Source organism: Diadema antillarum, unplaced genomic scaffold, assembly GCF_040938485.1.
Source record: "Diadema antillarum isolate AM-2024a unplaced genomic scaffold, OU_Dant_1.0 seq00001539_RagTag, whole genome shotgun sequence".
Taxonomy (NCBI): domain Eukaryota; kingdom Metazoa; phylum Echinodermata; class Echinoidea; order Diadematoida; family Diadematidae; genus Diadema; species Diadema antillarum.
The window spans coordinates 504,449-524,388 of record NW_027272270.1 but is presented as its reverse complement, the minus strand read 5'-3'; the positions used below and the strand labels follow the sequence as shown (position 1 = coordinate 524,388).

Sequence of the window (19,940 nt, the reverse complement as noted above, 5' to 3'; positions counted from 1 at the left end):
GTATTATTTTATATTTTTAAATATAATGAATAAAAACTATCATGAAATAGCCATTAGCAATAAATTTGCATTAAATACTTTTCGAAGTGATTAATTTGAGACTATATCTAGCTGCGCACATTTCTCACAGCCAATTTCTTAGTGCGAACTGACTTGTTTAAAAGTGAATTTTTTGCTTATTTTTTCATCATTTACTGTACCCCGTAGTGCAGTGTGTGACAGAATCAATACTTTGTATATACTCAGGTGTTTGCAACCTTTTGGAGCTTCATTCTATGTTTGCAGCGGAGAGGATCATAATAGTACGTTTAGAACTTCGCGGCAAGAACTCCCGCCAGTGCTACCCTTCGTTCACTGGACGACCGATCCGCGGGCATTCAGTGCGTGTGCATTGGATTGTCTGCTTTGGCGGGTCCAGTTATCGGCTGATCGTAAAGGCGGCGCTGAGGAGAAGTGTGGTTGTAAGGTCAAAAACTGTCTTAATTTTTGCCATATACCTCATCTTTTTTGCTTTTATTTTTAAGGGTTGATACACTGTAGCATTATCTTTGATAGGACGAAATTTTCATGCAAAGCATTGGCTCAATTCGCCATAAGAGCGATATGCCGACTGTCAGGCGGAAACTACCCTGCGACCCTTCAAAGTTTGGACAGCCATATACCACTCTAGCACTACCCACTGTACAGGCAGCGTAGGCGCCCGTACACAGCTGCTGGCGCGATCAGCGAGCCTTTACCTTGTCTCTGACCATTCGCTGTTTTGTTTGTCCCGTTTCGTTAGTAAGCACAAATCGGTCAATTGTTTCTACCTGCGTCGGCTACATTAAATTTAAAAAGCAGCATCATCTTCTGGGCTAAAAATCGTGGCATTGCTTTTGATCCCCACAAATAGCCACAATTTTTGTAGTAAAACATTTCAATCTCGATTTATAATTTTCAGGAGCGGGCCTACGTGGACAACAGTGAAGAACCAGATCAGAAAGGAAACGATGTCTCGTCGAAGGTAAACTTTTATGTTTTATTTGCCCTTTTGTCCGTCAGTCATTGTGATGGGGTTGCACATTTAAATTTTGTAGAGTTAGTCTAGCTACTAACGTTGTAGAGCTCAAACACTTTTACGCCAGAGAAAATAACTGACGGTAGTAGAATTAAAAACATTCAGAGTAGGTAGGCTTGCAGCCTCAACAAGTGATCAACAGACTATGTTCACTTTTGTGAGATTCCACTTCCAGCTTTGTCTACAATTTTCTCATGATTTTTGCCTTTCAGTGGTCGACTTCAAGCGAGGCAAGAGAACGAAAGAACATCAAATTATGAAACAGAGGAAAATCAACAGCTAGTTTGCACAAGGAAAAGGAAAACCCGCGAACAAGACATGGTGAGTTGATCTGGAAAATGTGACTGAGTGTGATCATTCGTAGTGTCTGAACTGAGCCGCTGTGGACTATCGATTTGATTGAAAGATCGCGGGAAAGTGTCTTTACCACATTTTCTACCTGTTCTCCCAACCATTCCACAGGTCGAGACAACCAGAACAGAAGTTCAGAAGAGAAGGCAGGAATTCAGGATAGAAGTGAGTAGTGTGTTCATTTTGACGGCCATTTGTAATGCCGGTTACAGCTTGATCGAGCGATTTATCGTACCGTATTGGGCAAGGGGACTTTGTTTTCGCGCTCCTCCGGTCTTCGATTCCCGCCGCCCGCTCGTACTGTTATGTCAGTGACTTCGCCATTCATTCATTGTGTTGGCCGGCGGGCAGCAGCCCGCGCCTCCCGCCCTCCCCTGTGTAGTGTGTTTGCTTGTGTGATTGAATGCCCGGTGTTTGCGTTCGTGTTGATGTTGTTCTTGTTTCTGTCCTACAAACAACACACATGTTGCTTGATGCATGTTGATGATAATGAAAGCATGTTGTTCGGTGCTAGATTTTGGATTGACAATACTTGAGTGTTGCTCCTCTGTTATCCAGCTGGATTTTTGAACAGAAATAAAAAGTGTAACAATGCAAGCTAATTCCTTAAACTTAGTATGGGGTAGACATCTAGCAGACTTTAAGACTTAAAATTATGAAATGGTCTAAGATATTTGAATAATTGGGACATTAAAATGCTTGATAATATTAAATATAGGCCTACCTCACCTTTGTTCTAACAAAGGTTAATAAAACTATAAGAAGTTCACCCAGATACATGTATCAGAAAGTGGTAGTGAGATCTTTCCACTAGTATAGTGTTCTACTGTAGAGCCTTTTGTATTGGGCAAATTTGATTGATTTCCACTGCATATCATGACAATTTGATATTAAGAATGTTTTTTTTTTAGTTTTTATTGAATTGTAATATATTGATTGATTTTTTTTTGTGTGTTAAAGATTCATTTCTCAACATATTATGATAGACCTACTGCTAAAGTAATTTTGCAATGACATACAATATTACATGTAGGCCCTATTCTGGAACAGTTTAAATACCAACACACGAATCATACATCAAATATTTGAATTTTTTATGGCTATTTGCTGTTTATTATTTGTCAGTAATGTTGAAATACATGTATTTTGGTTTTGATGCATCATTATTTAGGGGGTTTTTTGTTGTTTTTTTTTTCTTGCCTGTGAGGTGTTAGTACAAAATGTACATGGTCAAGTCAGATACCTTTGCTTCTTCATAGCTCAATTTGGTGTTCATGTGTATTTAAATCTGTCTGTCTATACGTATGCTTCTCTATATATTGTGAGTGCAATGGCCTCCCGACACTATGCAGAAACAGCATATAAAAACCATTTTCAGTTGTTCTTTGAAAAACAAAGTTATCAAAGAGAAAAAATAACTCTTTTCAATGATATACAGTTGTAACAAATATTTTTAAAGTTATTGAAATTATGTTTCTATTTTAATTCTATGTAATTATTTTTGTTTTTCAGCAACTTCAATCATAAATTGTATACCTGAAGTTGATAAAAATTGATAAGTCAGTTTTTGCATTTAAATCCTTCACGTATTCTTTTCCTGCGGCTGTAACTACATATAGATGCAATTGTGACTGGAGTTTCTACCCAAGTATCCATTGTTCATAGATGGAGAACCTGTTTTCCAATTCCATTCTCCCTATAAAGCTTGAAATTTGCACCTTTTGAGCTCACTTGAATTGTGCCGGGATGTCCTGCTCCCAACCACCCATCTCCCCCCCCCCCCCCCCCCCAAAAAAAAAAAAGAGGGAAAAATGTTTTGTTTTCATTCCTGAAAGCACATGTGAGCAATGTGAGCTTCAGTGTCTTACAGTGTAATTCAGGTTGTTGTAAAAGCTAGTTTTGCTAACAGTTTTTTTTTTCTGAATATCTGCAGAATCACTGGGTGCCAATATCTGAGTCATCAACCATAGAAACATCTCGATTGGTGCCAACTAGTAATAGGGAAGCAACAACTCCTTCAGAAGAACTCATGGACTCAGGTAAGACTATTACACTTGAGGGGAGTGCTGCTTTCATGCAAAGCTGCCACTTATGCCCGCCCCCCCCCCCCAAAAAAAAAAAGTGTTAATGTGTCATACATTCGTAGTATTCTGAATGTTACTAAAGGACTAGGTGGGGAGTTTAGCCCTAGTACCTTTTATGGAACATATAACAATGGTAATGCCAAATCTATATTGTACTTGATGTAATCAAAATTGAATTGTGCTAAAAGAATGAATTGATTGTCAAACAGTTCATTGAAATGAAAGGGGGATAAAAATGAGTGTTCTCACAAGTTCTACAAAGTTGTAATACATGGCGGGGGGTGGGGGGGGGGGGGGGGGGACTCCACATCAACCTCACAAAGCATGTACCGTACAACTTTTCAACAATGAATATCACTGCATTTTTCATACATTCTTCGTATTGGGCTTCCTCCTCTAGCAAACTGGGTCACATTCCGTAACCTCTTCCCAGCCCATGTGTCGGAGCGAGCGTCGCCGGTGACCCTTGTCAGGTGGGCGGAGCTGCCAGAGTTGTGGTCGATCATGACGCGACAGGAGACCCTTTACCCAAGGCAGGTGGGCTGTCTGAAGGGGCACCCATCGCTAGGCGAGAGAATGAGGTCCATCCTCCTAGACTGGTTAATCGAAGTGAGTGACGAACTCTTCAATCAAACATGATCGAAATTGAAGTGAAAGCAAGTGATTATTAAGCATAGGGGTGAAGATTGGAGGTACCAGTTTGAGTTGTCTTCATTATGTCTGCCCTCTTTACAAATGAAATTTGTAAGATCGCAACTGCTGCACAAACATGTCTGAAAAAGGGAACCAGTGGGAATCGAACCTGTCATCCGTTACTGCTTTCCCAACAGCGACACTACCACCAGACTCTCTCTTGTTGCTGGCAGTGACACAATGAACTTGGAGCAAATATCCAAGCTCAAAATTTCAGCACTGTTTTGTTAAGTAGTCCGAGGCGGAAAAGCCATAGTAAATGAAAGCAAGAGATTGTTAAGCAAGGGAGTGAAGATATGAGGAATGAGGTTTCTTCAAATTGCCTGCCCTCTGTGCGAATGAAATTTGTATTATATGACAGGTTCAATTCCCGCTTGTTCCTTTTTTCCGACATGTTTGTTAAAGGAGGGACATATTGAAGAAAACTCATGCCTCATATGATCGAAATTGTCACATGAAACATGGCACCAGATTAACTTGTTGAGGATGGGTTGATTTTGCTACGACACGCATTTCCCATAGACACTTGCCCCAGTATACTCGGGACTCGTCCTCAACGGGTTAATAATGTGGATGTCAAAGCCATGGAGTTTGCATTTTACTTAAGGTCTTACATAGATATTGTATGAACGTTCAAATCCTACAGCAATGTCAACAGAGACAGTGGTTGAAAGCCAGGGTCTTTAAAAGCACTGTTTGTCATCAAAATTTCCCATCGTTTTAGCAGGATAAATTTTAAAAAAAAGATTCAAAAAGTGTTGCACAGGAGAAAGTGTTCCCTGGAAACTTGTTTTGCAGCAAAAAATGCTGTCCAAGCACCCGAGCTGTCCAGATTAGGCAATGCTGCCACAAGCAAAAAAAAAGAAAAGAAAAAAAAGAAGAATACAGAAAGTGAGTTCAAAAGAAAGAGGGAGCCGTGTACACAGCTCTTGCACAATGGTCTTCATTGTTGTCGGTCAGTTCAGGAAAAGCAGTTTGGACTTGAACATGTCAATACTGGCTGGGAGTGTGGTCAGGCTCTTGAGATCCCCACGTGGTCATTAAATAATCAATGGACACCACTCCCTTTTACCTCTCTTGCACTTCGACTGGTCATTCAGCGGGTCCCATTCATTCATTGCCTTGACCAATCAATAGGTCAAACCCTTTGTTGTACTGCCCACTGGCAATGCCAATTCAAGGGAAGCACAGCTCTAAAACAGGCAAATACAGGAAGCATTGTTCTTCAATTGCACTGCTGATGTCTGATTCTTGTAAAGAAATTCTGAAAGGCGGGAAAGGATGGACATGACTTTCACTGCACCAGGTCAATTATGGTCAAGACTTTGTGGTGCCTAGTGTAGTTAGGTAAACTGTGTACCATTCACTGGGAAGCCAAGCTGAGACTCACAATGAAAGTGAGACCATCTAAGTATTGGGATCCATGGAAGGATTTTCCCCACTGTGAGCCGTAAGACATAAATTGTGGCAACAATGACGTGACATATAATTGTTGCTGTATGTTGCTGTGTTCACAACAGATCTTCATAATCTGTACACAGTGAAAAAGTTTAGTTTCTATGCTTTGCTATTTGAAGTACACAATTTTCTTTGCGGCATTTGTTTGTCTCTGCATGGAACGTGTTGAGATGTAGGATTTTTTTAAAATTAAATGAAGGTCAATGTTTTCAAGAATGCCATTGATGCATTTTTTTTTTTTTTTTGTCAAAGTTGAAAGAACCAGCAAAATAATGATTTGCATTTGTTTTGATAATGAGTTTTACAACTCGAGTGATGTCGGCATATTTACAAATAATCTGCATTAAGCAAACTGTTTGTGAAACATTGAATGAATAATTTTTTTTCTCCATCATTAGGATTTCTTGTTATGCTTTCGTTTCTACTTTGTTAACGATTCTTATTGCTGTTTTGTTTTCACAGGTCTGTGAAGTGTACAGGTTACACCGCGAGACATTCTATCTTGCAGTAGACTTTGTAGATAGGTACCTGGCAGCGAATAAGAACATTCCAAAGACAAAACTACAGCTGATTGGCATCACAGCACTATTCATTGCAGCAAAGTTAGAAGTAAGTTTCAAATAGGAATCATATATTAACTTTGTGTGAACACTAATATGCAAGAAAGGGTTTCAGCCATACACTGATGATTTTAAAGAAAAGATGGAGTTCGTTACACAATAATTTGATTAAAATACAAGAAGACTTTACTTCTTGTCTGTGAGCAGCATTGAATAACTGTCAAAATGTAAAAACATGGTAAGTACACAAATTTTGTACAAAGCAAACATCCCTTCTTTAAGCATATCACATTAAACTTTCAAATGATATAAAGATTATATTGCATGCATGATCTCTTTAACATTTACTTCGGATCTTATCTATGATGTGAATTTTAGACCAAATTTATAAAGTTGATTTTTAGTTCAAAAGTTTGCTCAGGATGTAAAACCATTTATGATTGACCTGCCAAAGTGCTTACCTGAGAAGTTTTCACTATTTTCTGTTGAGGTGCCCAATTTTACTTACACCAGTCAGTGGCCCTACACTCTAAACATCAAGAAGTACTGTATATGCCATATATTTAGCAATTCTGAATTTTCGCAAATCGAGACTTCACAACAATTTTGCAAGTGGTTGAATTTCGCGAGCATTGGAGTTCAGTACTGAACAGAGAAATGAGAACGTCTACGTCATATTCAGATCGGGATCAGTGTCAATATTTTTGTCCGTCTGTAAATTCGTGAATAGCACCTGACTGGCAAAATTTGCGAAAATAAAAACCTCATATGAAATATTTGGCATATACAATAGTTTATCCTTCAATGAACTTTACCTATTTATTCACTTCTGCTCTAACCCTCAGGAAATCTATCCACCAAAACTCCATGAGTTTGCGTATGTGACAGACGGGGCGTGCAGTGACGACGAGATCCTCAACCAAGAACTTGTCATCCTGAAGGTAATGTGGTCTTACTGGAGGCAGAATGCATACATTCATTGACATTACAGCAGCTAATCATAGGACTGATTTACTAAAGAAGAAGAATGATGTTTCTGAGACATTTCAAACCACATCTACCATGTATGCACCAGAAATAGACCAGTCGTCAAATTTACAGATATTAGTAAATGTATTGTAAAAGTGGATATTTTCGCACAACTAATTTTTCGTGCTTGGCCGGGTAAGAAGAGTTTTGCATGTTTATGATACCGCGGAATCAAGACATCAACTACTGGAACAAATAGCCAGCAAAAATAGTTGCGTCATTTTATTTTCACGCTAGTTTCTGGTTGCACGAAATGCACAAAAATTTCAACTCCACAAAAATTTCCACTTTTACAGTAGTTGTGATAGTAGCATTATTGTCATTATTGTATAATCAACATCAATGTCATTAATGTTATGATTTATGATATCATGTGATCAACTCTTTTGTGACATTCTTTGTTTTTCAGGAGCTATCTTGATAAAGGTGACTCCCGTTATGATGAAATCCCGGGGACTGGCAATTTTCTTTCATCATTTTATGGAAATTTAGTTACAGCCAAACAACAGAGGATATAAAGATATTAAGAGAATAATTTGGGGGGCCTGAAATTTGAATTTGTTGTAACAAGAGTTTCATTATAACTGTGTTAGTTATAACAGGAAAGAAGTCTTGATGAGACATGGAATTGTGGACAACAAAAAGAAGACAATGACAGAACAGAGTATGTACAGAAAAAAAAAGAAATCATCAGATGGTATCAATTTGCCATTTGCCAGTATTTTTATCACTGTCTTTGCATATATTTCTTCTAGGCTCTGAAGTGGGACCTGTCCCCAATCACTGTCAACACTTGGCTGAATGCTTTCATGCAAATCTGCAATGCTGATGAGATCGCAAACCAGAATACCAACTTCCACATCCCTGCCTACTCCTCCAGTGACTTCATCAAGGTGGCTCAGGTGAGAGCACAAACTGGTAGCATGAGCGTTCAGCTGATCCAAAAAAGGAATGATACTTCAGGTTTTTTGTGGGGGGGGGGGGGGGGGGGGGGGGGAGGGAGGGGAAGAAAGAGAGGACAGAGAGGGTAAAAACATTTCCATTTTTTGCACTAAGCTTGACGAAAGATATGACCAAGTGCTTGTGAAAAGGTAGTTTTGCTTGTTTGCATATTATTTGTGTATTATACAAAGCTTATGGTGCAAGAGATGCTGACAACCGATACTTAATTTTAATTCCTTTTACTGTTTCAGATAAAGCTGCTGTCAGATTTTTCTTTGGATATCATCAGTTTTGCCTGTCCTGCATGTCATGTTGAGAGAATGCTGGCAAAGTTGATGCCACTTCTAAACTGTCTCATGTACAGCTGATATTGTATCATGTCCATGCTATTCGTATGCACAGTAGTAATGTGATCAGATTTTGTTCACAGTTGTGAATGAAAAGTGAATTATGAATGAAATGCTACCCTGTTGTATCTGGCTATGCACTGTACATTGTAAGTTCAGTAAGTCACAAGCCATTATAGCCCGATAGACTGACCACAAACAGTTGATATGGAGGTCTCCACTTCCAGTCCATTTGCAGAAATCTAAATGCCCTTCGGTAAAGGGCATTTTATTCTCCGTGCATAGTTCTCTTGCTTTGCTTGCTTATCGGCACACTCAAAATGTAACTTAAATATCAAACCAGCCAAGTCTTCCTAATTCTGGAAGAAGCTTCCTGAAAATCAAACATGTCTACACGTCCTGACAAAAAAAAATATGACTGCCCCCCCCCCCCCCACCCCACTTCAGAATGACGATGACCTAACGAGATGCATGCACTGTTACTCACTACAAGTACCTACCTCATAGCTCTCTTAAAGAGGAAATCCAGTCCAAATATAAGATAGTCTGATAGAAAAAGAGTAAAATTTTACGAGTTCAACAGTAGAAATTTGACTGATATCGGATGAAAAATAAGGAAGTTATGAAATTGTGACAATTTCTCCAAAACAATTCTTGTACAGTGGGTATGAATATGCAAATGAATGAGCTAACCATGTCATACCCTCACAATTTTCCATTGATCGTGTAAAATAAAAAATAACGAAAATTCAATGTTTCTGTCATAGAAGTCTGAAACATGCTGTTATTCCTGGTTGAATAACTTCAGAATAGTGATCAGTTAGTTATATGAGGATTTGAGCCTCGGGCATAATTGTGTTTGAATGAAAAACAGGAAATTTCAACATTTTATTTACAAACTATTTAAGTTGTGAGGGAATGACATGCTCACTTTGCCATTTGCATATTCATATTGACTGTTCAAGAACTGTTTCCCCCAAAAATAGCGAAACTTCAGAATGTCATAACTTCCTTATTTTTCATCCGATTTCGATCAAATTTATACTGTTGAACTCATAATATTTTACTCTTTCCTATCAGACTAACTTATATTTGGACTGGATTTCCCCTTTAAACCTTGCTGATTTTGATCTTTGGGTCAGGTCATCCTGTCAAATCAATGTTTTGTGTTGTGTTTGGTTTAAAGTTATGTTCTAGAATGAAGAGGACCTGCATGTATCTGTATTTAATTTTTATCAGGAGTTTGATGCTACTGCCATCATTTATGTAGATTTGTGTTGTTATTTTTACAAATTGTTTCAAATTGCTTCTCAATGGCTTGGTATTGGCAGCTCCTGGACGTATGCACCCTGGACATTGGATCCCTAGATTTTGAGTACAGCACCTTGGCAGCGTCTGCCCTCTATCACATGACCAATGAAGAGCTCACCCTGGAGGTCACAGGTAATAAACGCAACATGTCTCACACGAGGGTTAGCAAATCTTTGTAACTAACTTGGTGATTCAGGTTGCAATGCATAGACCTGCTTTACGTTACAGTAAAAATGGACATTTTTTTTTTTTTGTCCTGAGTAATATTTCAAACTTGGTCAGTTAAAGCCCAAACAAAGTTCTGGTAGGCCTGCAAAAGTTGTCAAATTTCGCTCCCAAATGTGAACGTATGCTTAGGAAATGTGCAGGATAACGATGTTATTACAAGATATTCGATGGGTAACGACGAAAATGCGAAATATTAATCAAAAAGGTTCAGTCTCAGAACTTACCCGAACGGGGTCAGGCTAAACTCGGACTCGGGGATAACTCGGCTTCGCTTTGATGGCGGGATGAGTTTTAATGGTTGTCCCTCGATCTGATTGTACAGTGTTGTCCTATGGGAGCGGCCTGTGTAAACTAGCGCTTCGTGTTCTGGCTTCTCGCAGTAATGGTCCGAGTTGTTACAACGCGCGCATCAAAAACCTCTTTTGCGCGCATGCAAAATTAGTGTGCGCCTATCAAGCACCTCTAAAACAATCAAAGGCGCTTGATAAACAACAACAAAAACTCCAAAGACCGCGCGTCTCAGCAACTGAGGGCCGCGCGCTGTCATTTTTGTTTTGTTTTGTACAGGATTACGTTAGCACGCACTTTCCTGTCCATTCAGTTAGGCCTCATTTGAATTAGACTCTATGCAGTGGCCAGTAATGTGGCGATCACTTACTGCGTGTGAATTGTCTGAAGTAGGGTCGAATTTTTCCCGAGACCGAGTTAGTCTGGAGCCTTCTGGAATAAAAGTCGGTTTTCCTACTATTATTGTTTTTCTCAAAACACTCCAAATCGACTCAGCATTCCGGCAAACCGCGTCAGCCAGGTAAGTTTCTTAGTGGACTCTTTCGATATATTGCAAGCAAAAATGAAATGGTGCTACACGGGTTCTCAAGCACTTACCGAAACTTAGTTTTCACTTTAAGCTGAATTTTGTGTGTTTGTAATTTTGTAATTCCGCAGAAGCCAAATATGAAGTAGTATTACATGTAACAAAAAAAAAAAAAAAAAAAAATGAGAGCTTTTATTCTTGCGCTACATATCTTGTTGAATATCAAAAAATTTCCATGTCACAAAAATTGCCACATTTACTGTATATTGTTGGTATCCAACTCAGATTTTTACATGTAATCCCTTAGGCAGTCAGGGTTAAAAATTTGCTCTGCACAAAAGGAAATGTATGTTGGATTCGTTGTTCACACTGGCGAAATTTCTTTACAGAAGGTGTTCACTGTTCTGTGCTCAGTTTTTGCAAATTTTTTCTTTCATGCTCATAATCAAAATCATGTGGTGTTTAATGCAATGAAACAATTAGTTTTACTTGCAGATGTATGATGTATACCTTCCAAATGGATCTGCGTGCAAAACCTTTATTTTCTTTTCATGTTTTCTCTTTATCTTTTCTTGGTAGGGATGAAATGGGATGACATCGCTGTCTGTGTGCAGTGGATGTCGGCGTTTGCCATCACCATCCGAGAGATGGGCGTCGCCCAGCTCAAGAGCTTCAAGAATGTCTTTCCCGGGGATGCCCACAACATCCAGACACACTGCTCAGGATTAGAATTACTGGTGAGTCTTGCTCACATTGTTGCCTGGCTGTTCTGGTTGGCCCATGCGGTCTAGAAACTACATTTCTGTGATTCACTGCTGTATCTTAGTTTTATTGTGATTTTTTATATTTGATGTTAGTGTGTCATAAGGTAGACTTAAAGATTCTTTTTCTTTTGACCCCTTTGTTGTTTACTGTAACATCAGAAATGTGAAACTTTTGGAAATTGGAACCAGCTGCCTTTTTCATTATGTGAAACTTTCACAAATTGCTACCCATGAAAAAATATATACTTATAGTATACTTAACATTTACTTGATTGTGCAGACAAAAACTATGGACTGTACTGTCACGAAAGATAGCTCCTTGCAAAATTTACATCTCCAATGTCAATGCAACATTTACCATTCTGTTTGTGAGATCCTGCTGTATTTATTGATGTCAATTTGATGGTAGATTGAAGTCCATCTTAAGAGTTTTCATCTTCATATCTTTTGTAACAATGTCTCCATGGATATGTGTACGCTTTGTGACCCGTCTGCATTTTCTTTTCCCACCGTAGGAGAAGTCTCAGCAGAGGCTGAAGGAGATCCGGGAGGCTGCATGCTGCAGTCCAGTGCAGGTGCCTGGTGTCCTGACCCCTCCTCAAAGCAACGAGAAAGGTTATAAAGGTGTTCTATGATGAAAACAGGGTTTGCCACCAGTCTTGGCCAGAATTTTGTTTAGCAGTAGATAGTTACTTTATTTGTGTGTCTGTTCTCTTTATAAAGAATGTACTATGTGTCTGTGCTGTTGTCTTTATATATCTTAGTATTGTTACGAATTTGTGCAAAATGAATTTGTTTTCATCCACAGTGATGCAGTAGGTAATTTTCCGAGTCGTATTAGGGGTTTCGGAAATGCCTTGTGAAGAAATATGCATCAAACTATGTGATGAAATAGCCTTTGAGGCAACAGAAAATGTTAATGAGATGTACCTTACCGGGTAGTCTAGATCACTCCAGACTCAATTTTGCTGAAGTCAAACTGACAGGGACTTGAGAAGGGCTTTTTTGGACTCGTCAAAGTTCTTAGATGCTCACAGTGAATGTGACTCAGAACATAAACCCATGGAGCGAAGGGGAGGTTTGTGCCACAAAAAATGATCTTGTCTTCATTTAAAGGCAGAGTTGCTAAGTTTCCCTGATTCTGCAGGGTGTATCCTGAAATCTTTTAATATCTCTTCATGTCTGGATGAGAGAATAACATGGGAGTATCTCCCTGGTTGCTGTTTGTTTGAAATCAACCTGATTTTGATGGAGGCATGACTTAGATGCTGGCAGCCTTGGATTAAGCACCTCTTCCATTTTGGGGGGCATATCTTTTATTTTTAGAGCTCTAGATGAAATAGAATTTGTAAAATTTGTAAAATCTGCAAGAAGTCAGAAAGAAATGTAAAAAGAAAAAAAAAGAACTTTTAGGTTCTTAAATATGTTTCCCAGTCAAGAATCAGTGATGCTTGCAGGAATTTTGAAACTTTTGAAAATGTCACCATCAAAATAAATAATGATAGACGTGTATGAACAGCAAAGGACTGAAATGGGAGATATTTTTTTTTCTTTTACTCCACTTTACGAAATTCTAACAATGAAACTTGATGGAGCATAAGCAGCATGTTAAGGCATAGGATGAACAATTGATTGAATTTATTGGGCATTTCTTTCTTGCACTTGGCACCAAACTGATATTCCCCTCTGAGTCAGTGACATTGCTCCTAGTGTGATTTATCCTTTCATTAGCACAGGACACTTCGAAGTTAGCTCTGATTTTCTGATCTGATAGTTTCTGTGGGAACATATGTTCAATTTTCGAGGAAGGTGTGCTTACTAACTGAAATATAAGCATTTTCTGTGGAGTGAGTAGTTTTAATTCAAGAGATTATGAAAATATTTTAGTCGAGTGTAGGTACAAAGTGTATAGAGAACTTACTTTTAAGATGATTTAAGATGGTTCCGCAGTTGGGAATGTCTATTTTAAACCTGTATATTTCCGGAGGGGAATATTTTGAGACATTCCTGTAGAAAACTTTAGAAGGAGGTGTTCTCCAAAAGCTCATAAATACTGACAAATGACGGGTTGCATGTAACAAGGTGCATTATGACTTCAATGGAAAGACAGCTGGGGTTTATAAATGAAAGACAAAATTAGAAAATATCTGTTACATTTCTCTAGCTATTTGCCATGCCAAAGCAATTCTCAGAGCCTGATCTGAGCAAGTTCATGTACTGTAAAAGTGGAAATTTTCGCGGTGTTGAAATTTTCGCGCATTTCGCGCAACCAGCAGCGTGAAAATAAAAGCACACGAATATTTTTTTTTGCCGTATGTTTGTGTACTTGGTGTCTTGATTCCGCGAAATTAAAAACACGCGAAACTCTTCTCACCCGGCAAAGCGCGAAAAATTAGTCGCGCGAAAATATCCACTTTTACAGTAGTTTATTTGGGGGATATTTTTATGGGTCATCAACAGATGAAGAAGAATTTAGCAATAATTTTTGTCCAGCTGTAGGTGTAAATGCTTGCATTTATAGGCTTGTGAAATTGACAGTTCTGCGGGATGTTGTTTCACCAGGTTGTTAAAGATTAAAATATTTACTCTGTTTTTTTTTGTGTGTGTATGATCGCTGTGGGAATGATATTCGATGCATTTGTACAGAGATTATTTATTGTCACAATTTATATTATGTTTCATGTATTCATACAAATGCTTCTTGGTAAAATTGTGAAGGTATTTATTTTTTTGTGGATACAAATGTTCTGGTTGAAATGCGAGAGATAGTCATGTACTTTTCTTCATCACAATTTATTTGATGAACAGGTCATCGGACATATATATGATTGATGAGTACTCAATGTTACCACTGGTGCTTTGTACATATGACCCAGTACATTAGTTACAGAAGAGTCTCTGATTATCAAGCAGTATTGGTCAATATTCTCTTTATACCGTAGAGACAGGAAAGTCTTGTGTTTGTCTTGTTCAGTTATTTTGTTTTTTTTTTTTCACGTGTGTGTTTGAATGTTGATATAGTGCATCCAGACATTTCTCAGCCGGCTACTGGCAAAATTCTGTGAGTTAGTGTTTTGTTTGTGTTCACCCTAATTGTAATTCTCCATTTGTACACACCTCACACCAATCTTGGTCTGGAACACCATGTTTTGGGTTTTTTTAACGCTGTGATATTGCACAAAATGTAATTTTCTTGTATGCCTACAGATGAGGGGAGATTGGGGAAGGGGGGGGGGGTAATCGTTATTGTTGTTTTGGCAGGATTTGTTAAGATTTGACTTTGTTATGGCCATGAATTTACTACTGTGTGTCGAAATATGCTCAGGAGGTATGTTGTACTGCTCCCATTACAAGTTCGCCCTCTCCCTAACAAAATTTCACCCCGAAGAATGCAAACATGCCTGCTCAAACATCATTTTTGTGTGAAAAACTGGGTGCAATCATTTCAGTATATGAATCACAGCATTATTGTTAGCCAGATTCATTATTTACTTTATTTTTATTCAATTTTTTTTCCCCCCCTCAGGCACACCCATGTATGCATCTACATCTTTTTTGTGACGTGTCTGACTCAAAATATGAGATGCGATTGTTAAGGTTTGCCGATCCTTACTCTGCCACACTGACAGTACTATCATTTTTTATAATTGCGTCAAAGAATTTTAGCGCACATATGTGAATGTTGCGTGGCATATCAGTTTGTTACAAGTGCCTTGGTAGCAAAAGACTGCTGCATATATGGTTTGCTGCTGCATTCGTTTCGATTTGTGTGTAGTGGTTGTACATTGGATTTTGGTTTTTGAGATAATATCCCTGTGTGCCTGTCCAGGCATGTGTACGTTTGATTGAATTCCGACACAACTTCAGTGTGATACATTTGTGATGAATTATCGCTCAGGAGTGAAACATTGCCAATGTTTGCAGGAACTCAGAATTTACCTCACATTTTTTATAACAGGAAGAAAGAGAGAGAAAAAAGCAACAGGTGGTCTTCCTCATAACAATATACTGTATATGATTTTGTCTCTCTCTCTCTCTGGGTAAATTGTCTTTGTTTACATGAATGTGGTTTGATTCAAATCTTGCAGGTTCTCCACAGCCGTTCATGTATTATTGCACAGTGTGCTTGTCGACTTCAGTTTCAGAGTAAAAATGGCATCTCTGAAGTCGTCTGTGATTATCATCCAGTGTGCCTTGAGTAAAGGAAGGATTTTTTTTTTTTTTTTTCATTGCTGGAATGCATTCTGTAGTGGTATTTCAGATCCTTTTTCGATTTTGCCAAGATATACAATAGTCGACCTGAATGAACGGCACTGGAAAAGCTCAACAATTCTGATGCCTGCGACAGTTACCTTGGTTACAGGGGAGGCAGGGGACAAGGGACGTCTGTAACACTCCAGTCTTACTCTCATCTTTGACAACATCAATGTGGATGGTTAAAATATTTGAAAAGATTTCTGGGGAAATTGGGCATTTCAGAACACTGAAATTTTGTGTGATTTGTTTTGGGGTTTTTTTTCCTGCAAATGTAACATCCATGCACTGAACATCATTCCAATGGCATTCCATTGCAGTAGTGCATTTAGGACTGTTTCTCATTGCATTTATTAGCACACATATTAACATGCAGAAATAGCATCATGGTACCGGGTAATTGAGAAATATGCCAGATTCTACCATTTCCAAACTGGCCCTAGGTTATCGCACAAGAATGTGATTGCATTATTAGGTAAGCCGTATCCATGTTGACATTGTGCGAGTTTGGGAGACACTTGCATAGCTTTCAGCATTATCTTTTTTGTTGGGGGGGGGGGGGGGAGGGCAAATACAAGACAGAGGCAAATATAGACAGAGAAGCTAGTCGGAATAAAACTTCAATTAATTTATGTTGTTTGTTTGTATGGATACTGGTGTACTTTGTTGCTTGTTAAAGTCAGTGGTTTTCTTTGTTTATAGTCTCATCCTGCAAGCTTTAACTTTTCATTTCTTCATGTCCTTGTCTATTATTTTCAATTAAGCCCAAGGTTTGTTTATTTGAGTATTCACTGTTAATTTCCAGTACAGTAATGTTAAATCATTACAGTAATGTTAAATCATTGCAGTTCTATGGTAATGGATGTTATTTCATGCATGGTACGTCCTGTTGGACACAGTTAAGAATTTGCAGAATGTTGTGAAACTGCTGACATAAACTTCAAATACATTGTTGCATACCAGCCACGTGTATGAGATGATACTTTGTATGAGGAGGCAAGGGGATGTGGGGACTAACACATTCAAAGGAAATAATTGAATTGTGTCATCCGTATTGAAGTTGGAGAGAGTTTTTGACATAATTTTTTGAAATTTCCAGTACAGATGCACAAATGCTCATAGTCGAAAGATAAACATTCTATGTTGCATGGGATTGTTGGCCGAGAGAGCTTGACAATACTCTTCCAAAGAACTACTTTTCTTTTCTATTCTTTTTGTCCGTCATTTGTGTATGCAGGATTATATTTATGTCGTTCATGGTCTTGTCTTTTTTTGTACATGTTGCAAATTTATTGACATTATAAGATTCACTATCAATTGTATACATGTGCCTTTGATCCAGTTGGGTGTGTTACCGAAGAATTTAAATTATGCTTAATCTGTGATCATCAACTGGTGATCTCTTTCGGATTTTGTAACCAATTCTTTCAACCAATGCATTGAATCGTTTTTGTAATTGTCATTAATAAATTGAGTGCATGAACATGATAATTATTTTTTTATAATCTCAATTCTTTACTGTGTCTACATTGAAATCTGTATTTGATGTATTTGAACTGTTATCAAATTGTCTTCGGACATTTCTTGAAAAATGAATAAATGATGCATTCCTTTGTATATTCCTAGTGAAATGCTTGTGTTCATTACTGTGTATACATTTCTAGCATTCACACAAACTTGCTAAAGACATACAATGTACATCGTAACATGTACATGTATACCAAGCCCATTGGCAACTCACACGTAGCTTTATAGCCAGTTGCGCGCACACGACGCCATTTTGGTTAGTCTTCGGACTAACTTGAGCTAGTTTGGCTTTCAGACCCTTCGTCTCATTTTGCTATACATGTACAGGATATTGACGACATAACGTCAAAAACTCGAGGAGGCTTAGCTGGATTTGTCTTGCCTTTGTCGAAGACAGACGCGGCGACTTTGTCGCGGGGAAGCGACTTACAGTATGTCGCTGCCGAGCCCAGTTGGCAAAAGGTGTGAAAACCAGACTAATACTTGAATGAACGCTGGGTACCCTTTGAGACCCTGCTTGAGCATTCTACCTTTTAGTTCTGTGATGTATACAGTATAATAAATGAACATTATAAACTTATGTTATATACTTGTACAATGTATGTCCACATAGATGAAAGCTTTGAAATTATGCACATGTGTGCATGAGAGCTCAAACTGGCATGAATGTAGCTGATATTGACAATTTAAAAAATCAAATCGGATTGTGTGTATTGATACACCCAATACAGCTGTACACAGATGGCATATGTGAAAGCACCTTGGAAGAAGGTACAAGCATTCAATGTTTGGACGCGTTGAAGCTATATAACATGTTGGATTAAAGGGACTGTACAGTAATGGTTGAGGTGAGGATTTAGGTTTATAAATTTTTTGGTGAGATGATGAGAAATCTCTTGTGAAATATGAAAGAGCATGCAATTTCAAGAATGATTCAATTTATTTTATGAAAATTGGCCGTGAAATGGCTGAGATTTTCAAAAAAGCTATCCTTATAAATTTGACAGGCCACAACTTTTATTAGAATCTCGTTTACCTTTTTTTAAAATAGATTATCTCAGTCATTTCAAAACTGATTTTCATCCAATAAACTTTTGATTCCCCGCAGAATTGCATGCTCTTTAACATTACATAGAGTGATTTCTAAATATCTTGCAAAACGTTACAAGCTTAATCCTCAACTCAACCAGTACTGTAGTCTCGTGAAGAGTCAAACTCATAAGCTGTCTTTATAACATTGCCGCGAAAATAGGAAAAGGATGGAAGTTTGTCGATTATTAATACAGCTGTATACAAGTACTAATACAAATCAACAAGAAATATGCTTTTACTCATAGGAAACTCTTTATGTGAAATTTATGAGTTTGAATGGGATGTTTTTCCAATCATGATATAATTAATTACTATGTACATGCAGTCAGAAAAAGAAGTAATGTAATACATCCGTAAAAAGTGGGGAGGGGGGAATTATATAGTCAGTTCAACATTGAGTAAAATTTTGGTTAGATCAATAAGTCATTCTCTCCTGGACTTTTTTTTTTGTATGTGTGTTTGTGTGTGTGTTGTCCCAATCAAAAAGATGATCAATAAAAGATAACAAATACATTGTTCGTCTACTAGTATTACAAAATTTGATTTTTCATGAAGATATAAATTTCCGTGAATTAATTCAGATTTATAATTATTATTAGTGCCTTCAGATGGGGCCCAAAGTCGAATGCTCTTTGGATGTCCTTAAAAAGTCCGGTGGCCATCACGCCCTCACGCGTCGAATTAAGGTCAAAACAACAACGTGAATAAATGGCTTGAACAAACGAATGAGTACTTACATCAGGCTACGGTCACAACCACCACCTCCAAATCAGCCTGCTCAGCGACGCTTATTTTTAGGGCATCGCTCGGTCGCCGCGGAAGTTTGAAGGCGGAGTTAAAAACTTCAGCGGCGACCGACCAGTCACAATATATCTCTCGCTGACCAAAATACGCTCGGTGTCCGAACAGCAACCGACCAGGCACCGACCAAACTGAGCGGTCACCGTAGAGCGATTCAGGGAACAAAAATGATAAAGATAAAAATGACAAAAACACAAAAGAAAACCAACGGACTAGATGGGAAAGAGGATAAATGACAATCTGGAAGAGGCACGGGGAGGGACAGAGGCAAGCGGCCAACTTCTCCCCCTGAAAAAACAGAAATATAGGTAGCCGCAGCTTCTATCTGACATTCACAGATAGCCCACGCAGAAGAGGACTCGCCTAGCAACATGGGAGATATTTAAAGGGAAGGTAAACCCAAAAAGCAATGTGGATTGAGTGAAAGCAGCAACATTAGTAGAACACATCAGTGAAAGTTTGAGGAAAATCGGACAATCGATGCAAAAGTTATGAATTTTTAAAGTTTTGGTGTTGGAACCGCTGGATGAGGAGACTACTAGAGGATATGACGTATGAGTGGACAACAATACAAAGAAAATATTAAGGAAATTCAACAAAAATTCACTTTTCTAGAATTATGAAAGAG

At 38.3% G+C, this 19,940-nt stretch overlaps 1 protein-coding gene across 1 annotated transcript; it reads left to right on the top strand.

Annotated features, from left to right (window-relative positions):
• The first annotated feature begins 351 nt into the window (after positions 1-351).
• LOC139710526 (G1/S-specific cyclin-E-like) lies at positions 352-12,749 on the top strand. The gene is made up of 12 exons (XM_071622461.1): positions 352-466; positions 941-1,003; positions 1,270-1,378; positions 1,520-1,573; positions 3,342-3,447; positions 3,893-4,101; positions 6,106-6,252; positions 7,049-7,144; positions 7,988-8,134; positions 9,853-9,964; positions 11,454-11,611; positions 12,154-12,749. The coding sequence occupies exons 2-12, from the start codon at positions 990-992 to the stop codon at positions 12,271-12,273; spliced, it is 1,272 nt and encodes a 423-aa protein (XP_071478562.1). The 5' UTR covers positions 352-466; positions 941-989; the 3' UTR covers positions 12,274-12,749.
• The last annotated feature ends 7,191 nt before the right edge of the window (positions 12,750-19,940 follow it).